At 38.8% G+C, this 22,835-nt stretch overlaps 1 protein-coding gene across 1 annotated transcript in view; it reads right to left on the bottom strand.

Moving 5' to 3' along the window:
- The window catches only part of LOC136313615 (zinc finger protein 850-like), a 102,933-nt gene that overhangs the window by 31,794 nt on the left and 48,304 nt on the right, over positions 1 to 22,835 (bottom strand). The window contains exons 6-9 of the mRNA XM_066244133.1: positions 15,756 to 15,766; positions 13,908 to 14,034; positions 12,525 to 12,617; positions 5,935 to 7,285 (exon numbers count right to left, since the gene is read on the bottom strand). Of these exons, the coding sequence (XP_066100230.1) occupies positions 5,935 to 7,285; positions 12,525 to 12,617; positions 13,908 to 14,034; positions 15,756 to 15,766 (1,582 nt within the window). The remainder of the gene's footprint in view (positions 1 to 5,934; positions 7,286 to 12,524; positions 12,618 to 13,907; positions 14,035 to 15,755; positions 15,767 to 22,835) is intronic.

The following is a 22,835-nucleotide window of genomic DNA, read 5'->3' as shown; positions in this document are numbered from 1 at the left end:
ACTGAGCCTACCAGCCAGGGCCCTTATGGAGTATTTTGATGCTCATATTGTTCCATATTTGGCCAGTGGGACTTCCTTCATAGTAACACTGTGACCTTTTGACATGTTTCAATAATTTTTTGACCATTTCCTCACTTTCTGCTCCCACATCATGTTCCAACCCCATTTGTGTTTTCCCTGCTCAACACTGGTATATGTAACCCTGTTTCTTTGGATATGAGTACTGGGTAGTCTCATTGCTACTGGGATGTCATGGCTTCTATGCCCTCTCAACTAGGCAACATATATACCTGTGGATTTCTATCTATGTATATAGCTCACAACTCTGTATTTCTGTTTATCTATATATTTTTAATCACTTCCAGCTTTTTTTTTTATTAATAATAATATAGCTTTCTTTGTGTTAAGCTAAAAATATAAAAACAAAACCAATGAGAACCTACATAAGTAAATTAATGGCTATATCAAGAATAGGAAGAAACATGATTTTAAGAACTATACAAAAATAAATAGAAGTAATATTCTGTTCCCAAATCTTTTTTCTTTTTTTGTATGTGACAGAGAGAGAGAGAGAGGGAGAGAGAAAGAGGTGGGGGGACAGACAGGAAGGGAGATAAGAAGCATCAATTCTTTGTTGCGGCTACTTAGTCTCCTTAGTTGTTCATTGATTGCTTTCTCATATGTGCCTTGATGGGGGGCGGGGGCTGTAGCAGAGCGAGTGACCCCTTGCTCAAGCCAGCGACCCAGCGCTCAAGCCAGCGACCATGGGGTTTCAAACCTTGGTCCTCTGCATCCCAGTCCCACGCTGTATTCACTGCACCACTGCCTGGTCAGGCCCAAATTGTTTTTTAAAAACCATGACTTTTTGCAATCCAAGATCACAGGGTTCATTCTAGCCTCTGCCTTTCCATATTGCAACTTGCTACTTCAGCAATAAACTTGGCTCCCATTATATGCACTTACTCCCACAGATATATATATATATTTTTGGTTCTAGAATACATGAAGAAGTAGTTTCAGATCTGCTAATCTACAATATATCACTGTGTAAATCAATTCTACTCATTGGAGTTATTTATTTACAGTGATTTTTCTCTGTCTAGCCTAGGGAATATAGTCACATTGTCTTCAAAAGTTATAAGAATTAGTTCAATTTTTCTCCTTTTGTGCAGGGGAAATATTTATGCTTACACTCTAATTTAAGGTCTCTCCTTTCTTTGTAAAATACGTAACTATGTAAAACATTAACATAATCTCCAAAGTATAAAAGTACACAAAAAGATATACTTTGGTGTCACTTTCCCTTGTCCTTGTACTAAAATTCCCTGTATATTTGGGTCTATTTTTGGACTTCCTGTTCTATTCCACTGGTCTCTTCATGCATGAGAAAATAATTTTGATTATAGGGACCTTTTAGTATTTTAAATATCTGGTACGTTTAGTATCCCTTTGTGGTTTTTCTTTATCAGTGTTAGCCTGGCTATTCTTGTGTAAAATCTGTACTGTTACTATTATGGATAAAATGACTGAATCATTCCCCTCCAGTAATTCTCCTTCCCAACACCTTTTCTCTTCATGGCCTTGATCAGTATTTGAAGTTTTCTTAGGTACATACTGGTTGTCTATTCTCCAGATTTTTCTTGAGACTGGGGATATCTGATATTCACCAACATATTTTTGAAGGCTAGTGCACTCTAGTGTAGGGATGCATTGTGCACAAACACTTTATACACATTTTTAAAAATACAGTAAAATTTACCGTTTTTTCTCCAAATGGCTAGTGCTTTTTGTGTTCTAATAAATCGTTGCTACCCTAAGGCTAGAAAGATATTTTATGTTTTCTTCTAAGGCCTATGTTTTTTATAATTATATCGCTAATGTATCTGGAATTAATTTGAGTGTAATGTAGGGCAAAAGCCAAGATTTATTTACCAATACGGATATGCAACTGACCCAGTTCTACTTACTGAAAAGACCACCATTTCCCAACCACATTGCAAAGGAACCTTTGCCATGAGTCAAGTGACCACATATGTATAGGTCTGTTGTGGGGCTCTTTATTTCATTGTTCTATCTGTTCATCCTAGTACAAATACCATACTGCCTTAATGACCCAAGTACAACTTATCACATTAACACATTCAATAAAAACATTATCAATGTGCTAAAATAGAAATATTGATTCAGCAGGCATTTCTAATAAAAAAGTTAATTAGGGACTGAAGGAAACAACTGAGTCACACAAAGTCTATTTACCTCAAATCTAGAGCAAACGTTACACTAAATAATTTCCATTAAATTGGGAAAAGCAATTAGATGTCTGCTATCACCACTAATTCTAAATCTTATTCTGGAAATTCTATAACAAATAAGATTAACAATAACTGTAAATATTCAGAAAAGAACAAAATTGTATCTATTTGAACTTGACACACCAATTGCCTAGGAAATCAACAGTCCAATAAAAAGTAAATTAGAAAGATTATTGGGTAATAATGAAAGCTACAACTATATCCATATTAAAAATTTTAATGATAATATCAAAGCCAGAATCTGGGAAAAGTAAGTTTATCATTTATAACACTAGGTAAAGGATTACTATCTAGAATGTTATTTTTAAGAATCCCACAATTCTTATATGAGAATGTTCCTTAAAAAAGAAATATGGGCAAAAAACATGAATTAACAAATTACAGTGTTTACCAAAAAAGAGATGTGAAAAGATACCCAACTCACTATTAACCAGGAACATATTAAAAGTACATGCCAGGAATGGGGATATAAAGAAATAATATTTCATCATGTTGAGAGAGCTGTAAATTGGCACCACAATGTTCTCCACTTCTCCAGGAATATTTAGTGAGGTTGAAAGCAAATATAACCTATGACTGAGCAATTCTATTTTTTGATAAATACCTCAGAGAAACTCTTGCTTATGTGTAGCAAAAACCATATAAATATTCAATAAGATATTTTTCAGTGATAAATTGTTTATAACCTAAAAATTATCAATAAAAGGCCTATATATATATAGTGTACTTATATAAATAATAGGGCTAGGGGTTTTCTATTCTATTGAAAAGCACTATTTTAAAAAAAAAAACTTTTTAAAAATAATTAGACAGCCTGACCTGTGGTGGCGCAGTGGATAAAGCCTCGACCTGGAACGCTGAGGTCGCCGGTTCAAAACCCTGGGCTTGCCTGGTCAAGGCACATATGGGAGTTGATGCTTCCTGCTCCTCCCTCCCCCCTCCTCTCTCTCTCACTCTCTCTCCTCTCTAAAAAAAAAATTAATAAAAAGAAAAAAATTTTAAAAATAATTAGACAGTTGGATAGCATTACAAGTTGCTTTCCTCATCATACAAAAAACCATACACCTGTCATAATGCTGACATCTCCATCCTTGAGGCCACCCTCTTTGGTTCGTTAACATCTACCAAAGTGAGATCACATCCGCAAAGGTGTTGGGATGGGAGTTCCATAGTGAAGTCTGAGATACAGTGCGTTAAATAAAATGAAACATTTTTGATAGTCTTGTGGTAGACAATGTGAATTTTCCCCAGAAAATATAGCATATAGAGCTCCCACACTCGTTTGACCACAACATCATTTTCATGTACCATTAAACACTATTGTTTTGTGGAACATAACTTTCAGAAATTCTGAGTTAATATATAGTCTCCAGAAGAACTCTGACATAAAAATGTAACCATGAAGAAACACACTGACCTATTAGCAAAAATTAATTTTATTATAGTACTTACAACACTCTTTTTGGCATTTAATTTATGTAAACATTGTGTGTACTGTTTACAAATAAAAAACAACTTGAAATCATGAATAGGAAATATATATTAGTAGATGGTGATTATTCAATGACATCTGCTCAATCTGCCCATTCTGAGCAAAATGGACTTGTAGGAACAAGTCTCAGCACAAGAACATTAGAGGTTTGGTTCAAAATAGTGTGGCAATACTCTTTTAATTATAGGTTTTTAAGTGTTGAATACCTGTTTTCATATCCTTCTTTGCTTTTTTTAAAGCTGATGAAGACAAACAAAAATAAGAAGAGTAACAATCTATAAGATATTGGGGCTAAATCAGGTCACTTTTCCCAACATTGTTACATTGCTCTAGTTAGAAAAACTAAAATCTAAGTAACTAGTTAAATCACACACTTCAGGCCTCTGGATATTCCTGGTAAATCATTTTATATTTTATAATCATTTTAATAGACTACTGAGTTCAATTTACTGAACTCTATTTGGAATGTTCACATGTATCTTGATGCTAGTCCACATTTTGCTTTTTAGGGGATATCTTCATCTATATTTAAGATATCACATTATGGAATAATCAGGCAAAGTTTTGTCAGGGGTTATCTCTTCTTTAAAACTTCCTATTGCCTGCAAAACTGATTCTTATTTTCAAAAACACAAGATCATAACTACATTAAAATTTATCATTTATTTATAGATGTTTAGATTCTTTTATAGTCTCCTGAGTCAACTTTGATTATTTAGGCTTAAAACAATAACCATTTTACTTTATCTCATGATTTTTTTTTTTGATTTTTTTTTAGATTTTATTTATTCATTATAGAGAGGAGAGAGAGAGAGAGAGAGAGAAGGCGGGAGGAGCAGGAAGCATCAACTCCCATATGCGCCTTGACCAGGCAAGCCCAGGGTTTTGAACCGGCAACCTCAGTGTTTCCAGGTTAACGCTTTATCCACTGCGCCACCACAGGTCAGGCTTTATCTCATGATTTTGTGGGTCAAGGAATATGGGTAGAGACTCAGTTGGTCAAATCTTCTGTTCTATATATCATTAACTTAGGTCACTCAATGGCATTCTGCTGGTGACTGATCTAGAGGACCCAAAACTATTTCACTCAACTGTCTGGTGTCTTGGCGGGCATTTCTGGAAAACTGGGGACCTCTTCCTTCCTTTTTTTTTTTTTTTTTTTTTCCTTCTGAAGCTGGAAACGGGGAGAGACAGACAGACTCCCGCATGCGCCCGACCGGGATCCACCCGGCATGCCCACCAGGGGCGAAGCTCTGCCCACCAGGGGGCGATGCTCTGCCCCTCCGGGGCGTTGCTCTGCGGCGACCAGAGCCACTCTAGCGCCTGGGGCAGAGGCCAAGGAGCCACCCCAGCGCCCGGGCCATCTTTGCTCCAATGGAGCCTTGGCTGCGGGAGGGGAAGAGAGAGACAGAGAGGAAGGAGGGGGTGGGGGGTGGAGAAGCAAATGGGCACTTCTCCTGTGTGCCCTGGCAGGGAATCGAACCTGGGTCCCCCACACATCAGGCCGACGCTCTACCGCTGAGCCAACCGGCCAGAGCCGACCTCTTCCTTTCTATGTATTCACAGGACTCCTCCATGTGGTCTCTTCAGAAAAGTAGCCAGACTTTTTAACATAACAGTTCAGGGTCTGAACTTGAGAGAATATTTCGAGAGATGAAGTAAATACCAGCTAAGTCTGGGTCTAGAAACTGGCACAGCAGTGCTACTGTGTACTACTAATACAGATTCTACTGGTCAAAGTCAAGTCTTTCAGGTTTCAAGGGGAAAGGTTGTAAATTCCACCTTTTGACGAGAAGAGTATCAGTGAATTTTCAGCAATTTCACTTTGACACAGTATTATCACTGTTTTACAAATGCATAAATTATAACACAAAACAGTTAAACACTTTGTCAATATAACACAAGTAGGAAAGTGATGGGCTAGAGATAAGTGTCTTTCCCACATTTGTTATATTAATAAGATTAGTTTTTAGAATGAATGTGAAGTTTGTCAGATTTGAGTGATGGCAGAATACATTCTTTTAATTATATAAAACTGCTTATGCCAAGTCAGTTGTACGTATGAAGCCAAAAGAATTAATTACTACATTCATAGTGTTCTACAAAACAGGACTGAAAAGACTTTATAGTTTTACATTATGAATTTTCAGATGATGGGTAAGGTGTGAATGTTGTCTAAAGGCCTTCTTACATTCCTTGCACTCATAGGGTTTCTCACCAGAATGAATTCTAAGATGTTGAATAAGGGATGAATTAAGTCTAAAGGTTTTCCTACATTCCTTACATTCAAAGGGTTTTTCCCCAGTATGAATGCTCTGGTGTAAAGTGAGTTTTTGGCGCAATCTAAAGGACTTCCCACATTCCTTACACTTATATGGTTTCTCACCAATATGAATACTCTGATGTTGTGTAAGCTGTGAGTGTAGTCTAAAGGCCTTTCCACATTCCTTACAGTCATAAGGTTTAACACCAATATGAATGCTCTGATGTGACATGAGTTGAGAGTAACGACTAAACGCCTTCCAACATTCTTTACATTCATAAGGTTTCTCACCAGTATGAATTCTGTGATGAAGAATAAGATGATAACCACGACTGAAGGTCTTTCCACATTCTTTACATTCATAAGGTTTCTCACCAGTGTGAATTCTCTGGTGGAGTGTTAGTTGTTGTCGCACTCTAAAGGCCTTTCCACATTCCTTACATTCATAAGGTTTCTCACCTGTATGAAGTTTGTGATGTACTCTAAGACCAGAGCCACACAAAAAGACCTTCCCACATTCTTTACAATCATAAATATTGCTAGCAATATTAAGCTTCTGATGTCGACTAAGGTGTGCATACTGTCTAAAGGCCTTTCCACATTCTGTACATACATAGGGTTTCTCACCAGTATGAATTCTCTGATGGAGAGTAAGTTGTCCACGCACTCTAAAAGCCTTCCCACATTCCTTACACTCATAGCGCTTCTTACCAACATGACTTTTCTGATGTACTCTAAGGTCTGGGCCACACAGGAAAGATTCTCCACATTGCTTACATTCATAGAGTTTTTCAGCTGAATGAAGTCTCTGATGTCGAGTAAGGTGGACAGTCTGTCTAAAGGCCACCCCACATTCCTTACATTCATAGGGTTTCTCACCAGTATGAATTCTGTGATGAAAAATAAGTTGCCGGTGTACTTTAAAGGCCTTCCCACATTCTTTACATTCGTAAGGTTTCTTAACAAAATGAATTCTCTGATGTGGAGTAAGAGACGCAGGTTTCTGGTAAGAGGATACTTTTTGAAATGTAATTATCCCTTGCTCAAAATATCCGTCTTGTCCTTCAAATTTTCTTTTGGACTCCCAATTACTTTTTAAAATAAGGTTCTCAAGGCTACGGTTGTTAATTCTTTCCATTACCTTCCTCTGGGATAAATTTATTTCATAAATGTCATTTTTTGATGATAATCTTTTAGTTTCATACCTGGTCTCCAAATCTGAAACAAAACAAAACAGCAAACATGTAGTTACCTTTTTTTTAAAGTAGTAAAATTTCTACAGTGGGAATAAAAGATAACCAAAGTCATGCCAATGAAATTCTAAAACTATTATAGAATTGGGGGGGGGAGGCATAAAGGAACACCATGAAGAATGAGAGTTCATGTAAAAAAGTAAGACCGGGGACTAAGTACAAGTATACCTCATTTCATTGTGCATTCAGGGATATTACGGTTTTATTAGCAATAAAGCTTAATATTGCTAACAAATATTAAAACAAATTGGTTTTTGATTATTTTTTTTAGATTTTATTAATTTTTAGAGATAGGAGAGAGACAGAATGAAAAGGGGGGAGAGAGAGAGATGCTTCCTGTATGTGCCTTGACCTGGCAAGCCCAGGAATTTGAACTGGCAACCTCAGCATTCCAGGTTGCCACTCTATCCACTGTGCCACCACAGGTCAGGCCACAGATCGAAGGTTGGTGGCAACCTTGCACTGAGAAAGTCTACCATCGCCATTTTTCCAACAGCATTTGTTCACTGCATGTTCCTGTGTCTAATTCTGGTAGTTCTTGCAATATTTCAAACTTTTTCATTATTATTATATTTGTTATGGTGATCTGTGATCAGTGATATTTGATGTTACCCTTACCAGCAAAGAGCTCACAATACACTAAACATCCGGATGATGGTTTGCATATTTTTAGCAATAAAGTAACTTTAAATTAAGATATGTACATTGATTTTTTTAGACATGCTATTGTACACTTAATAGATTACACTGCAGTGTACACATAACTTAATATGCTCTGGAAAACAAAAAAAATGTGTAAGTTTATTTATTGCAATACTCACTTTCTTACAGTGGTCTGAAACCAAACCCCCCGGATCTCTGAGATATGCCTATAACCATTTTAAATCAGTGGTTCTAAAACTGAGATGTGGATAAGAATCACCGGGGAACTTATTGTAAATATTGAGTTTTAAATACCACCTAAACCTCTTGGATTGGATTCTATAGCCCTGGGCAGTCCCACTTTAATATTCTCCACATGATTCTGATGAAGATGAAAGAAAAATTCATACTTAACTTTTCCAACAATTTCCCTTTATTCTTAGAATAAAATCAAATTCACTGTAGTTAAAATGCGTCTGTTCATAACACATTATCTCAACACTGTCCTCTTTACTGCTATTTGAAGAAACCTATTCAGATCATAGAACGATCTTAACTTATTTTCATCTCTTAGAACTTTTCAGTTTGGTCTATCTCCCACAAATCTTTTGACTGGGCTCTTTGTATGGCTGGCTCCTTCTCATCTTGAGCTATTAGATGAAGTTACTTCCTTCAGGACTAGCTCTACTGAGAGTATCTAAATCTATGTTGTTGTTATATATCTGTACTGTTATGTATATATCTATATTATATATCTATGTTGAAATTATATATGTATTAAGTTTTAAAATTGTTATTCTGCTTATTTTCTTACCCCTAAACTTCCTTAAGGGCAAAAAAAATCTCTACTCTCCATTAAATAATAAATTTATAACACATAGTAAGTTTCAGTCAATTAATTCCCATACATTTCTCTGCCTCTAGTCTCTCCTTAGTATATACCTTACCCAAGTTTTCCCTTCACTCACCCAAACTAGTTCAGCTAAATATATAAATGAAAGTGGTGGTTGTATACTCCCATACATCCTCCCACTGCTTATCCCCTGAACTACGCAGTATTCTCTGCAATGCCTATGCCCTCCGTCACATAGCTATGAGTTACTTTTTCTTTGTCTCCATGCACAAAAGAGGTCCTGAGGAGTTCCACTTACTTAATCCTCCTTTAAGCCTATTCTATTACTTATCAATTTACAAATGTTCAGACGGTTTTGTTCCTTCATCCCCCTGCTCAGGTCTTCTCCCTTACATTCCCTCAGAAGTCAGGCCCTTCCTACATTCCCTAGAAATGTGTACCAATGATTTTTCAGATAGAGAAAAATATCAATGCCCTATCAAAGTTCTTATAAATTCTTTATCAAAAGAAAAAAAGAAGATATGATATGTCAGGAACTCACTAATAGGGACAAAGGGTATTGCAGTGACAGCAGTGTAAAGAACTTGCTAACAAAGGTCATGTTAGCTATAAAGCAGTATCTATCTACTCAGCCAACAGGAGAAAAAGCCAAGAAAAACTGAATGAGTTGTGAATAAAAGAAAAAGGATGCCATTTTCCATTATAATATAGTCTATATAAAAAAGTTGAAATCATATAGACATTCTCTACTAAAACAAAAAATTAGTAACAAAATTTCAAAAAGTAAATCCACTTGAAATTTTAGAAATCTATATTAAATGACTCTTAGATCTATAAGGAAAGATCCAAAATAGTATTTTTGTCTTTAAAGAACAATGGTAATAATAAGAAAAAAATCCTACATTAGCTTTGTCTCTATAAAATATAACCATAGTGCTTATAAGGAAATTCAAACACTTAAATACTTATAGCAATAAAAATTTAAAAATTATTAAAAATCCTCAAAAAAAATTAGAAAAAGAATAGCAGCAAAGCTAAAAAGGCATTAAGTAGATAAAAGCAGAATTAGTTAGAAAACAGAAAAAAAAAACAATACTTAAAGCAAAACCAAATCAGCAAAATAGCTAAACCACTAGTAAATAAAATGAAAACAGCAAGAGAGCACAGACATTGAAATCAGAAATGGCAAAGTGAAAATAATCACAAACACAGAGGGTATCTGAAACAAGGGTTATTTCGTCAATAAATTTTAAACTATACCTAAAATGAATAATATTTCTAGAAAAATATAATCTACCAAAACTGACCATAGATTAATTTTTATAGAGCAAATAGAGAATATGGTCAGACTTACCATTTCCTTCTCCTAGGAAAAAAGCTTTAAAAAAGGTTACTAACACTTTAAAAAATAGGTCATCCAAATTCTATTTATACTTAGAACCAAGAAAAAGAAGGACTTCTGAACTATTTTCGTGAAGTGATATCGTACTAAAAAAAGGCCATTCATGAAAAGAAAACTACATGTGATTTTTCTGAAAACTACTGCAAAAATTCTAAATATCTAATAAAACAGCACACTGAAAGACCCACTGTTGTTTATTTAAAGAACTGGTCCAATATGGAGAACTTTATTAAGATAATTTTTTTGCCCTGGCCATTTGGCTCAGTGGTAGAGCATTGGCCTGGTGTATGGAAGTCCCAGGCATGATTCCCGGCCACGGCACACAAGAGAAGCGCCCATCTGCTTCTCCACTCTTCCCCCACTCCTTTATCACTCTCTTTCCCTCCCACAGCCAAGGCTCCACTGGAGCAAAGTTGGCCTGGGCACTGAGGATGGCTCCATGGCCTATGCCTCAGGTGCTAGAATGGCTCTGGTTGCAATGGAGCAATGCCCCAGATGGGCAGAGCACAGCCCCCTAGTGGGCATGCCGGGTGGATCCTGGTTGGATGCATTTGGGAGTCTGTCTCTCTGCCTCCCCACTTCTCACTTCAGAAAAATACATACACACACACAAAGATAAAATTTTTTTTTAATTAAGTGAGAGCAGGGGAGGCAGAGAGACAGACTCCCACATGTGTCCCTACTGCAGCGGTTCTCAACCTGTGGGTCGCGACCCCGGCGGGGGTCAAACGACCAAAACACAGGGGTCGCCTAAAGCCATCGGAAAATACATATGTCGCGACCCACAGGTTGAGAACCACTGCTCTAGAGTGTTAACCTAAAAATAAAAGGTCAAAGTAAAAAGCAACAAGCATTTAAGATCCAAAAGAACAGCTATTTGAGATGTACTGATTCAGGCAGAAATCCTAATAGTTTGAAGGCAAGGGGTATTTATAAAAAAGGGAAGGGAACAATTACATTAATAGAAGGAAGGAAGCCTGACTGGGCAGTGGCGCAGTGGATGGAGCACTGGACTGGGATGCGGAGGACCCAGGTTTGAGACCCTGAGCTCGCCAGCTTGAGCGTGGGCTCATCTGGCTTGAACAAAAAGCTCACTAGCTTGGACCCAAGGTCATTGGCTCGAGCAAGGGGTTACTCAGTCTGCTGAAGGCCCATGGTCAAGGCACATATGAGAAAGCAATCAATGAACAACTAAGGTGTCACAACGAAAAACTGATTGATACTTCTCATCTCTCTCCATTCCCGTCTGTTTGTCTCTATCTATCCCTCTGTCTGACTCTCTCTCTCTGTCCCTGTAAAAAAAAAAAAAAAAAAAAAAAAATGGAAGGAAGGAATGTATAGGTACACATATGCTAACATAGAGATGCTAAATATCTAGAATGTCTTTAATTTTCAGTCCCATAGTCATAATGTGTTTCTTTGTTAGCTTTGCAAACAGTTATTTGGAATACAATGCTGCTTTAGGCCCAATCCAAAGGTTATTTTGCCCAGCTTTAACATTCCACATATCTATCAATGCAAAAGAAGAAAGCAACTAAATCAAAATATAGATAGAATGGTTGTCAAAGAAAACACAGAGAGCACCTCTCTTTTACCCCTTTTCAAAAGGAAGAAAAATTGGGGACAACAAAAAACTCAACCCCCCCCCAAAAGGTGCTAAATCAGATAAAGAAATAATTCTATCTGTATCCCCAACTAAGACCTTAATTTGTTCCCCAGGTCTCAGACCCTTTTCTCTTCATGCCATGTACCCTTTTTAAAACATTTATTTATTAATTTTTAGCAAGAAGAAGAAAGGGGGAGAGAGAAAGAGAGAGAGCAGAGTGGGGAGAGGGAGGAAAAGAGTGAAAGAGGGAGAGAGAGAGAGAGAGAGAGAAAAAAAAAAACATCAGTCTGTTCCTGTATGTATCCTGACCATGGATCAAACTGCCAACCTATATGCTTCGGGATGATGCTCCCAACAGAGCTAAATGTCCAGACCATGGACCTTTAAAAAGGATTTTCTAAACAACATAAGAAGGGGGTGCCTCTTCCCTAGTTGAGTAGTTTCCTCTGGTGATGACTTCCCCCGCCTAATTAGTTTTCTTTTTCCTTTCTTTCCTTTTCTTTTTTTTTTTTAAAGATTTATTGATTTTAGGGGGAGGGGGAAGTGGGGGGGGGAATGGGAAGCATCAACTCATAGTATTTGCTTCTCGTATGTGCCTTGACAAGACAAGCCCACGGTTTCGAACCGGCAACCTCAGTATTCCAGGTTGATGCCTTATCCACTGTGCCACCACAAGTAAGTCTCTATTGGTTCTTACTCACCTGAATATAGTGTTCTTCCTTTCCTCACAAATTTCCAGGGCTCTTTTCCTTGCTCCAATAAGGAAATCACATCTGGTTTAGAAATGAAGCGTCCTGGTTAGAAAGAAAAAAAATGTAAGGTAAAATGAAAATAAAAAATTCAAAATTACTTTAATTTAGTGTTGGTTAAATTTGACAAGTTGCCTGTGGTGGTATAGTGGATAAAACATCAATCTGGAATACTGAGGTTGCCAGTTTAAAACCCCAGCCTTGCCTGGTCAAGGCACATCAACTATGAGTTGATAGTTCCTGCTTCTCCCCCACTCCTTCTCTCTCTCTCTCTCTCTCTCTCTCTCTTTCTCTCTCTCAAATTAAAAAGAAAAGAAATATCTCATCTAAAATAATTTGTAAGTTAAATGGTAATTGATAAAGACTAGAACAAAGGGCAAGATGGTTTTAAAACTTTCATATTAAGGTTACATAATAAACAGAAAGAAAGGTCTTATTTTAATTCCTATTTCATATAAGTACTTCTTGAGAGTCTACAGTATTTGAGAGTACAGTGTGTTGCGTTCAAGCCTGCTTTTGCCACATCCAAGTTTTGTAAACTTAGACAACTTACTTCTATACTTCATTTTCCTCATCTATATAATAGAAATAATATCTATCTTACACAATGTTGTGAAGGTTATATTAATTTACATCTATATCTAAACATTGCCTACAATATATATGTATGCACAAATCACTATATATATTTTATTAGCTATTATTTATTGTTATTGCTATTTTGCTAAGAGAAGAACAAGAAGCTTCCTAAAGCATTTCTAGTCCTTTCTTAGGATAGTCACATAATAGTAAATGTAAAGTTCTTGGAGTTTTAACTTTCAGTCATAAAAGTAGATAACAGTAAATTATGTTTGTTTAATAAAAAATGAAATGCAATCTCTCAAACTGTTAAAACGGAAAATTAATCCAACTTACCACTGCAAAAATTATGTTATTTTGATAGAAAAAAAACAAAACAAAAAAAAAAACTAAGAATCAAGGCATAGCTATTTTCCTGACACATATACCAACAAATAACAAAATATCTATAGCAATCTAAGTTCAAACACAAAGTGAAACCTGATTACTTCGACAACAGTAAGGCTATAAAATCACCCAGATGTCAAATCCAGGCCTTCCATCATTAAGGAAGGCCTGAAGGTCACTTACGGATGGGAAAGAAGAGTGTGCTTAATGAAGGTGCCCACTTCCAGACAAGTGAAGTTCAAACTATTCCTTTGAGAACAGGGAGCAGAAATTTAGGTAATGTCTTAAAAGATATTGCTGAAATTTGCAGAGAAGAAAGCTGACATTACAGAGAGCAGAGTCTGTATTACTAGCGACAGACAACCTTACCCAGTGAGACCAAGTTGCTATAGTTCTCCAACATCACCTCTCTGTACAGGTCCCTCTGTTGCCAGTCCAGGCATTCCCACTCCTCCTGAGAGAAGACTATGGACACGTCACTGAATATCACTGATCCCTGAAATGACAAACCACATAATACAATGAAAGAAAATTTGTTTTTTAAGATGGAAGGAGAAAAGATGGAAGAGATACCGCAGGAAATGGACCAAGCAAGCAAACAGGCTTGGGCTGGAAGCCTGTAACACAGTGAGTTAGAAAATGATTCTGTCTGAAGCAGCACGACTGTGTGTTTGCAAAGGATCCTATTGCTACAGATATAACTTCTTATATGCTCTGGAATATCTTATTCAAACATATCTGGCAAAGAAAAAAAAAACAGTTTTCCAATTAAATGAAATATTGTATATAAGCCTTTTGCCAGTTATGTGTCTCACTCACAAATTCTCAAGAAATCTGAGTTCTTCTACCCTTTCTCCCTAAGAACAGACTTTAAAAAGAAAGTGTACCTATAATATCTGTTAGAAAAGAATCTAAACACAATTAAAGAATTCCTTCAAAGTTCTTGGTTGAATCTGATCATATCATAAGCATTTCCTATTAATGATAGATTCTTTAATATACTTTAAAAAATTGGCTGTGTAACTGTCTATGCAATGGATATATGAGGCTTAATCATTTTTCCCTACTCAAATATTCTGGTCTACAGAAATATTGAAGGTCTTCCTCAACTTTGAGGGTCAACAACTATTTATATGATCTTTTTATTTATTAGTTTGTTTTTATTCAGTGAGAGGAGGGGATGCAGAGACAGATTCCTGCATGTGACCCAACTGGGATCCACCTGGCAAGCCCACTAGGGGACAATGTTCTGCCCATCTGGGGCATCACTCTGTTGCTCGGCAACTGAGCTCTTCTTAGCACCTGAGGTGGAGGCCATGGAGCCATCCTCAGCACCTGGGGCCAACTCACTCCAATTGAGCCATGGCAGCAGGAGAGGGAGAGAGAGAGAGAGAAAGAGAGAAAGAGCGAGAGAGAGGGGGGGGGGCAAGATTGGGAAGGGTGGAAAAGCAGATGGGCACTTCTCCTGTGTACTCTGACCAGGAATCAAACCTGGGATACCCACATGCTGGGCTAGAAGACACTCTACCACTGAGCCAACAGCCAGGGCCTACATGATCTTTTTAGTTGCTATCATTTTCCATCCCTTATTGTATGCATTCTTTGTCCCTGAGTTAGAGGAAACTGAAGTCGATTCTGGGTACTGGTAATCCAGAATCACAAAGATGTCATTCTAGATGAGCACATCCTGTTCAACTACAAATGGAATCCTGTTGCTAGTGTAGAACTCTTAGAAACTCCCAGAGAAGATGCCTGATCTCTGCACACAAGACCCAACCACATTCCTACCCAGTTCTAATAGCCTCACAAAGTATAAGAGCTCACCATATACTGAAGCTGAGGCCAACCAATAGCAAATCTTATCTTATATACTTGGAATACTCAAGTAGAGAAAAGTTCAGTTTTCTCACGAGTAGTCAAATTGGCCCATCTTCTCTCATCAACTTAACAGAGATGGTCAAACATCTCCCTCAAGGGATTTCTCTTCTACTCCACTGCATCTCTAGTAGGATAGGTGAGGCTGAATGATCTGGTCAATGAATATATGAACAATGACTGAAAAAAAAGAGGACCCAGGCATTTCACTATTTAGTCTCATCCCTCACTGGATTTAGAGGAACTGGGAGAATGTTCATAGATAAGTAGGAAGTTTCTGGATAAAGAAATGTCATAAAACCTTAACATAACAGTATTTTCAGAAAGATAAAAGTAACTTACATGGGCCATGGCTCAGAAATTCCAGCACTGGTCAGTACTCCTTGGGGTTTACTTGCCTGGAGAACCACAGTTCACAGAAATCAGAGCTAGGTGGATGAAAAGGGGGGCATGATATCAGATAAACCTCAGAACTCCCTTAATGATTCAAGTTAGTATGTCCTTTCCCCTCTTTTAACCTTCCTACCACAAACACATACACACAGGGGGATTTGAGGGAGTCTGAACAAATCTAATCCCTTATAAATTCTAGGTTTATAAGGGATTAGATTATTAATCTAATTATTATTATTAATAAGGCTAATAACATCATCTAAAGCAGAATCTCTTCCAAAGCCTAGCAGGACTGCTTGGATTCATTCCACACAAAGAGAGAAATGCATAGGGCCAACCCCAGCAGCCATTACTGCTGTCACACAGCTGTGCTGGCAGCCTGCCTGCCTGCCTGCTGCTAGAACATTAACTTCCAGAATTGTCTGGATTCCTCACTATTTTCAATCAGAATCATCCACATTGCTTTCCTGCATGACTTCATTTGCCATTCTCTTTCTTACAACCTAGGTTAAAGAGGTATGGATTCATACTCTCCGCAGATAGATAATAGTATATCTATATCAAGAACTTTCATGTAACTGCGTTTTTGTATACATTAGCTATCCGCAGGATTACTATGCAGTATAATAACTGTCCTAAGTACGCAGCGATCAGAAAATTCACACTAAAAGAAGTGAAATCACTTATAGAAATTGAGTTACAAAATTTTAAAGCTGCATTTGAAATCCTTATTTTTCTAAGTCAGCTCTCACTTAATGGTAGCACTTGCCTCTGAAACCTAGAATCTCTAGGTCCAATGAGAGTAACATGAGTATGCATGACTCAGTAAAAAACAAATATACATCAAATCACCAAAAGATATTAAATCTCACTTTAAGACTATTGATGTTCATCCTGAGCAGACAGCGTTGAAGTGGATAGAGCGTTGGCCTGGGATCCTGAGGACCCAGGTTTGAAATGCTGAGGTCACCAGCTTGATTGAGCCTGGGCTCACCAGCTTGAAGGTGGGGTCACTGGCTTGAGCATGGGGGATCATAGATATGACCCCATGGTTGCTGGCCTGAAGCCCAAGGTCACTGGCTGAAGCAAGGGGGTCACTAGCTTGGCTGGAACCTCCCGGTCAAGGCACATATGAGAAAGTAATCAATGAACAACTAAGGTGATGCAACAAAGAATTGATGCTTCTCATCTTTCTCCCTTCCTGTCTGTCTATCCCTGACTGTCCCTCTCTCTCTCTCTCTTAAAAAAGAAAAAAAGAATATTGATGTTCATATTAGCAAGTTTATGAGAAAATGAACATTCTAAGCTGCAGAGGCTGTAAATCAAAAAGTATGGACAAGAAATATTTAAACCATGTAAACTCGCTGATTCAAAAATTCTACTTTGGGGATTAAAGAAAATAACTAAATGTGCACAAAGATGTAAGACTGCTGATAGACATTATTCACAATGGGAAAAAGCTGGAAAGAACCTAAATGTCCTTTAGTAGGAAATAAATTATAAAGCATCCCTAGGATGAAAACACTTGCCACTTAAAAATTACGTAGATCTTTAATTGGGAATATTTACATACGTTTATTTGTTGTTGAGAGAAGAACGTTGGTAACAACAGTGTGGGTGGTGTGATCCTGTATGGCAGGACAGACACACACGTGTATGTACATAATTATCACTAAATGCTAAACTTTAGAAACTACTTAAGATATGTAGTCTTTATAAAGATAAAATAGACATGATGACTATATTTGTAAAGTGTCCATATGTATTAGTCTAAAGAAACACTAACAGGCATCAACAGATAAGAAAAAATCTGCAAAAATTGCTTATTTCTACATCATAATCTTAATTTTCTTTTTGCTCTCTTTATTCCATTTTACATGGCCATATATACTCTTGAAATATATACAATCACAAAAATTAGGGGATATTTTCAAAATGAATATGAAGTGATAAAATATCCCCTAATTTTTGTGAGTAGTATAGTTTTTTAAATTTTGCCAATAGGAAACTTTTCTTCAAATAGGTGAGAAACTCACGTTTTAAAAATCCCTTGAACTTGGAGGGAAAAAAGCTGCAGTGTTTTTATTTCACCACTCAATATGTGAACCAACTTTCTATCTGTGAGTTGGTTCATGTATGTTGGATTTTGCCTAGAAATGTTTGAACATCCCCAACTAATGCCTTTTTTCACTGCTTTTGCCTCTCATAACTTCTTGACCTTGCTTCTAAACTATTAATTTTAGCCATAATACCTTCCAAAGAGCTACTGCATCATCCTGTTCTGTTGTTTTCACTTTGCATCAACATCATAAAAAGAAAAACTGTGAGGCATAAAGCTTATTGTATAAAATCCATTTACCTCCACAGAAATCCCATGGGGTGTTTCTTTGTTTGTTTTCTGGAGGACAGGTATGGAAATTATTGTATTTTATTTTCAACTACAGTTGCCATTCAATATTTTACATTAGTTTCAGATGTACAAAATAGTTGTTAGACATTTATATAACTTACAAAAAGTTATCCCTCCAGTTAGCCTAGTACCTACCTGACACCATGCATACTTATTACGACATACAATACATATATTCCCTATGTTGCACTTTACATCCTCATGACTACAAATTTGTGTACTTTTTTTGTGTGTGTGTGTGAGAGAGGCAGGGAGAGAGAGAAGAGAGTCAGGAACATCGATCTGTTCCTGTATGAGCCCTGATCTGGGATCAAATCGGCAACCTCTGTGCTTCGGGATGAAGCCGAGCTATCCAGCCAGGGCCTCCCGGCTTCCTGAAGCAACTTGCAACAGAAGCAAGGAAAACGGGAATATGTGAATAGTCAAGGACAAACGGTGCGAACCTCCCCTTCACACACCCCCTCTCCGGGAGACATGAAGGACACCGAGGTCTGAGAGATCAGGCGCCTTTCACGTGAGAGCTGAAGCTGCAAAGGTATATGTGACTCAAAGAAGCTAACTTTGGGGAGGTTGTGTCTTGGTGCCTATTTGGCCACACTGCTCCGCTGGCTAATAAATCCTCTTCCTCTAGCATGTTGTCTGGGCATCTTTGTCCTCTGGGATCACTTCCTTTGTCCCTGCAACAACTACTACCCCTCCCCCCATTATTATAAACCTGTACTTAGAAGTAAACTTGAACCACTAAAAAGAAGTCTCTAATTCTGAAGGTGTGGTAGGCAGTTAGACAAGCAGAGGAGCGACTATAGGCCAGGCACAGAAGGCCACCTGGGCAGAAAGTCCTGACTGCCTACCAAGCTGCAAAACTGGGAAAATAAAGACCTCACCACCCAGGGTGACCTTTCCTCTCTTAACTGGTCATGCGGTTTAGACCCCCTGATTTCATACCACTGGTCCTGGCATTCAGACCTCCTCTAACCTTTCTTCCCCGGGCATATTGCTGGTCATGTAGTTTCAGGACCCTTAGAGGAGAAACAAACAAGAAACCCTGAAAACAGAACTTAAGCATTAACCCCTAGAAATAACAACTAGGCCTCAGTTGTATTTCAGCTCCAGGCTCAGAAAAGCAGCAAAACAAAGAAAAGCTATGGCGGACCTTAGGACCAGATGCACTGACTAATGACCCCCTGCTCTGGCACCCACCAATCAGTGCAGAACACACCTGGAAACCTGATGAATATTCCATTAAGATCCTCCCCTGGGACCTCTGCTAAAATCCCCACCCTTAAAAATCCCTTAGGACAGAGGTCCCAGTGCCTTTCCTTCCCACTTCCCCTCTTCTTCCCCCAAGCATGTACTCCTTAGTACCCCACGCCCCTAAGCTCTAAGGGACCCCGTGAGACTTGCAAGCAGGGGAGCAGTGAGCAGCAGCAGCTCATCTGGGGCTCATCCCCTGAACCTGTCCCCAAAGTCCCCTTTCCTTTAACTTTCTTCCTATATATCCAATCAATTCTTTCTTTACATGATGCATTTTGTCTCTTGATTGAATTCTTTCTCTCCTCCCTCCCCTGCAACAAAGGGACATCTTACTTGATAATTTGTTGTCCTAGTAATTATTTTAATCAATGTCTCCATAACCCTAAAAGGTGTAATTCTTGAAAGACTTTTCAAATTAGAGGGGAACCACTGCACTCCCTTTTACTCTGTACAGGCATAGAAATATGTTAAATTTTATGACTGCACTGTATTCCTTTTTCAAAGTGTTGGAAAGTATCTTTAAATAATCAATTTTTGTGATTCTATTTTGGAAAGTACACATGTACACAAGTGCACAGAAAAATATTTGGAAAATCAAATAGTAATAAAGTCCTGGTGTGATAGCTCAAGTGGTTAGAGCATCATCCCAATATGCTCAAGTTGCAGGTTCAATCCGGTTAGTGCACAGACAAGAACCAACCAATAAATGCATAAACAAACAGGACAAATCTCTCTCTCCCCCTTTCTAAAAATAACTAACTAAATAAATGAAATAGTAATATTCATTAACTCTGCATGATTGGACTATGGGCAATTTAATGTTCTCTATAAGTTCTTAGGTCTCTGTATTTTTTCTTTCTAGAATAAACCTGCATAAATTTTATCAGAAACAAAAATTAAACTAATTCCACACAAATAAAATAAGAAAATGAGCTGGGGAGAGGGGGTACCTTCTAGTTATTAAGAGAAATGTGAGTCTGTAGGCCTGTGACATGAACGGAGTGTGATTTATTTAATAATTGCCCACTGTTAGGACTAATTTACATAAGTTTATCTCAAAGAACATCCTCAGATGTTATTAGTCTTTAATTCTAGGCCAGTGGATCTGGAACCTTCTGGGTCATGTTTGATGACCTCATTAAATTATGGACTTCCAGAAAAATGCACATTAACAAATATATACAACAATTTTACATATAATTACAAGGTGTTTCTAGTTCCCTGAAAGTCTGAAATAGATTTAATTTATGTCTGGTTAAGAATTTGTTCCAGTCTAGAGCATTTGAGCATCTTTTTTTTTCTCAAATGAGAGAAGGGGAGACAGTGAGACAGACTCCTACATGTGCCCCCCGCCCCCAGAGCCAAGAGCATCTCTTTCTTTAAAACTAGGAAATAAAAAAAAATAAAAAAATTAAAAAAAATTAAAAAAAAAAAACAAAAAAAAAACTAGGAAATATTCAACACAATTAGCTTGATCTTTTCATTTTCCCTGATCTACTGGAGCAGATAGGTTATTGCCCAAAATTACCACATAACAAATAGCTAGTGTTTATTAAGTACTTATGAAGTACCAGGCACTGTCCTAAGAACTTTACAAAGAGTTATAAAAAGAAAGTAATGGGAATTATTTGTCAAATGAATATGTGCATACAGGCACTAGGGAGTGGCCTAGGTATCAATTCAATGGACAGGTGATTTAAGGAGAAGGAAGCAAATGTTCCCGTGGCCTAAAAAACAAAAACGCATTTCACAGAACACGAGGCAATACCCACTAGCTTTGACCTTGACTTTTAAATGGACAATAGAAATTCATTTCTCCTTCTCAGAGCCCTTTCAGCAGAATCTGATAGGACTGGAGAAGTAGGGAATCTTAAGATGTAATAGGCTTTTCTTGGAGCCCGGCCCACCCTAGCTAAATCAGGGCACAACACCTATATCCACTAATCACCACCCACACAAATTCAGAGTGAAGGAAGAGGGTGAGCATTCCTGACCCTTAGAAAAGGGCGAGGTCACGGACGTGCGGAACTGGAAACTTTGGCAGTTTCCGGGAGAGAACTCCGTTTCTGGCACCTGCTGTCGGACCCCCCAGAGCTGCAAGTGAACGTGTGGGTCCGCACGCACGCACGCACACACGCCATGGATGAAGTGCGGCAGGATTACGTACACCCAGGGCCCCAGATCGGGTCTTTGTGCTGGAAACCTTTTCACTGGCGCTCAGGTATCTGATTGGCGGGGCAATTCCTCCGCGGCTGCGCTCCTACCGCTAGAGGGCTGAGATTCAGCTCTGACGCTAGGGGTCGTAATCACACAGGCCAGGGTCACTTTCTGGCACAGGAGAGGCTCTAAACGCAATCCAGTCACACAAACACAATCACCTACTAGTCCCGGCCTCAGCACGGGACAGTCCAGAAGCCACACCTGGTCCCGCCCCCGCCCTCCCATTCACCCGTTTATAACACCGCTGTTCCCACGCGCACCCCGTCCCGACGTGCGGAGCTCCCCAACCCTCGGCGGTGGGGCAGAGCTTTTCCTTTCCTCATCCTCGGGCCACAGCGCCTTTCTTACGGATGGCCGGAACCTACACAAGTGCCAGGACTGCTCACCTGCGGCTTCCAACCCATTTCACAGTGACGCCCAGGAGAAGCGAGGGGGCGACCGACCCACGGACCTAAGGGACTGCACGCAGGGGTTGCTGGGAGCTCCGGCTGTGCGCACTGAGTGCGCAGGAGTGGCCAGCCTCAGGGGTGGAGCGTCCGCCCTGCCGCTGGTTGAGTGAGCCGGAATTCTCTAGCGCCCCAGCGCCCCTGCGCCCCAGCGCGCTCTTTGTCTCAAGCATCCCAGGCGCATTAAGTAGGGTCGGTCCGTCGAAGGCTTGACTTTAAGTAGGGCCCCTGGGGAGTTCTGTGAGTGACCGGGGACAGCGCTGTGTCTGTGTCTTTGCGGTGGTTCTAAGTGTTGATTTTTTTCCCCTCACATATGCAGCTGGTTTGTATTTGAGAGGTTGCGGCTGCGGGGAACGGAATGAGGTTTATGAAGGAGATTTTAATTACTGAAATTGTGTGTCCGGCGATGTAGGGCAAAATGTTCTGGGGGCCTGTGAGATCATGGGATTGACTGTGAGTGCCTGGGATTGTTTCTGTGAAGGTGTGGTTGACTCAGCACATTTATGTGGCCTGATTTGAGAGATTTGTTTTACCCTGGAAAACATGTATGTGAAGCCCTTAGTCATAGTGTGTGTTTGAGAAACAGTCCCCTGACCTGTGGTGGTGCAGTGGATTAAAGCGTGGGCCTAGACCCCAGAGGTCACTGGCTCAGACCCCTGGGCTTGCCTGGTCAAGGCACATGTGGGAGTTGATGCTTCT

The sequence above is a fragment of the Saccopteryx bilineata genome, chromosome 9 (assembly GCF_036850765.1).
Source record: "Saccopteryx bilineata isolate mSacBil1 chromosome 9, mSacBil1_pri_phased_curated, whole genome shotgun sequence".
In the NCBI taxonomy this organism is placed as follows: Eukaryota; Metazoa; Chordata; class Mammalia; order Chiroptera; family Emballonuridae; genus Saccopteryx; species Saccopteryx bilineata.
This window is presented reverse-complemented; position numbering and strand designations above follow the sequence as displayed.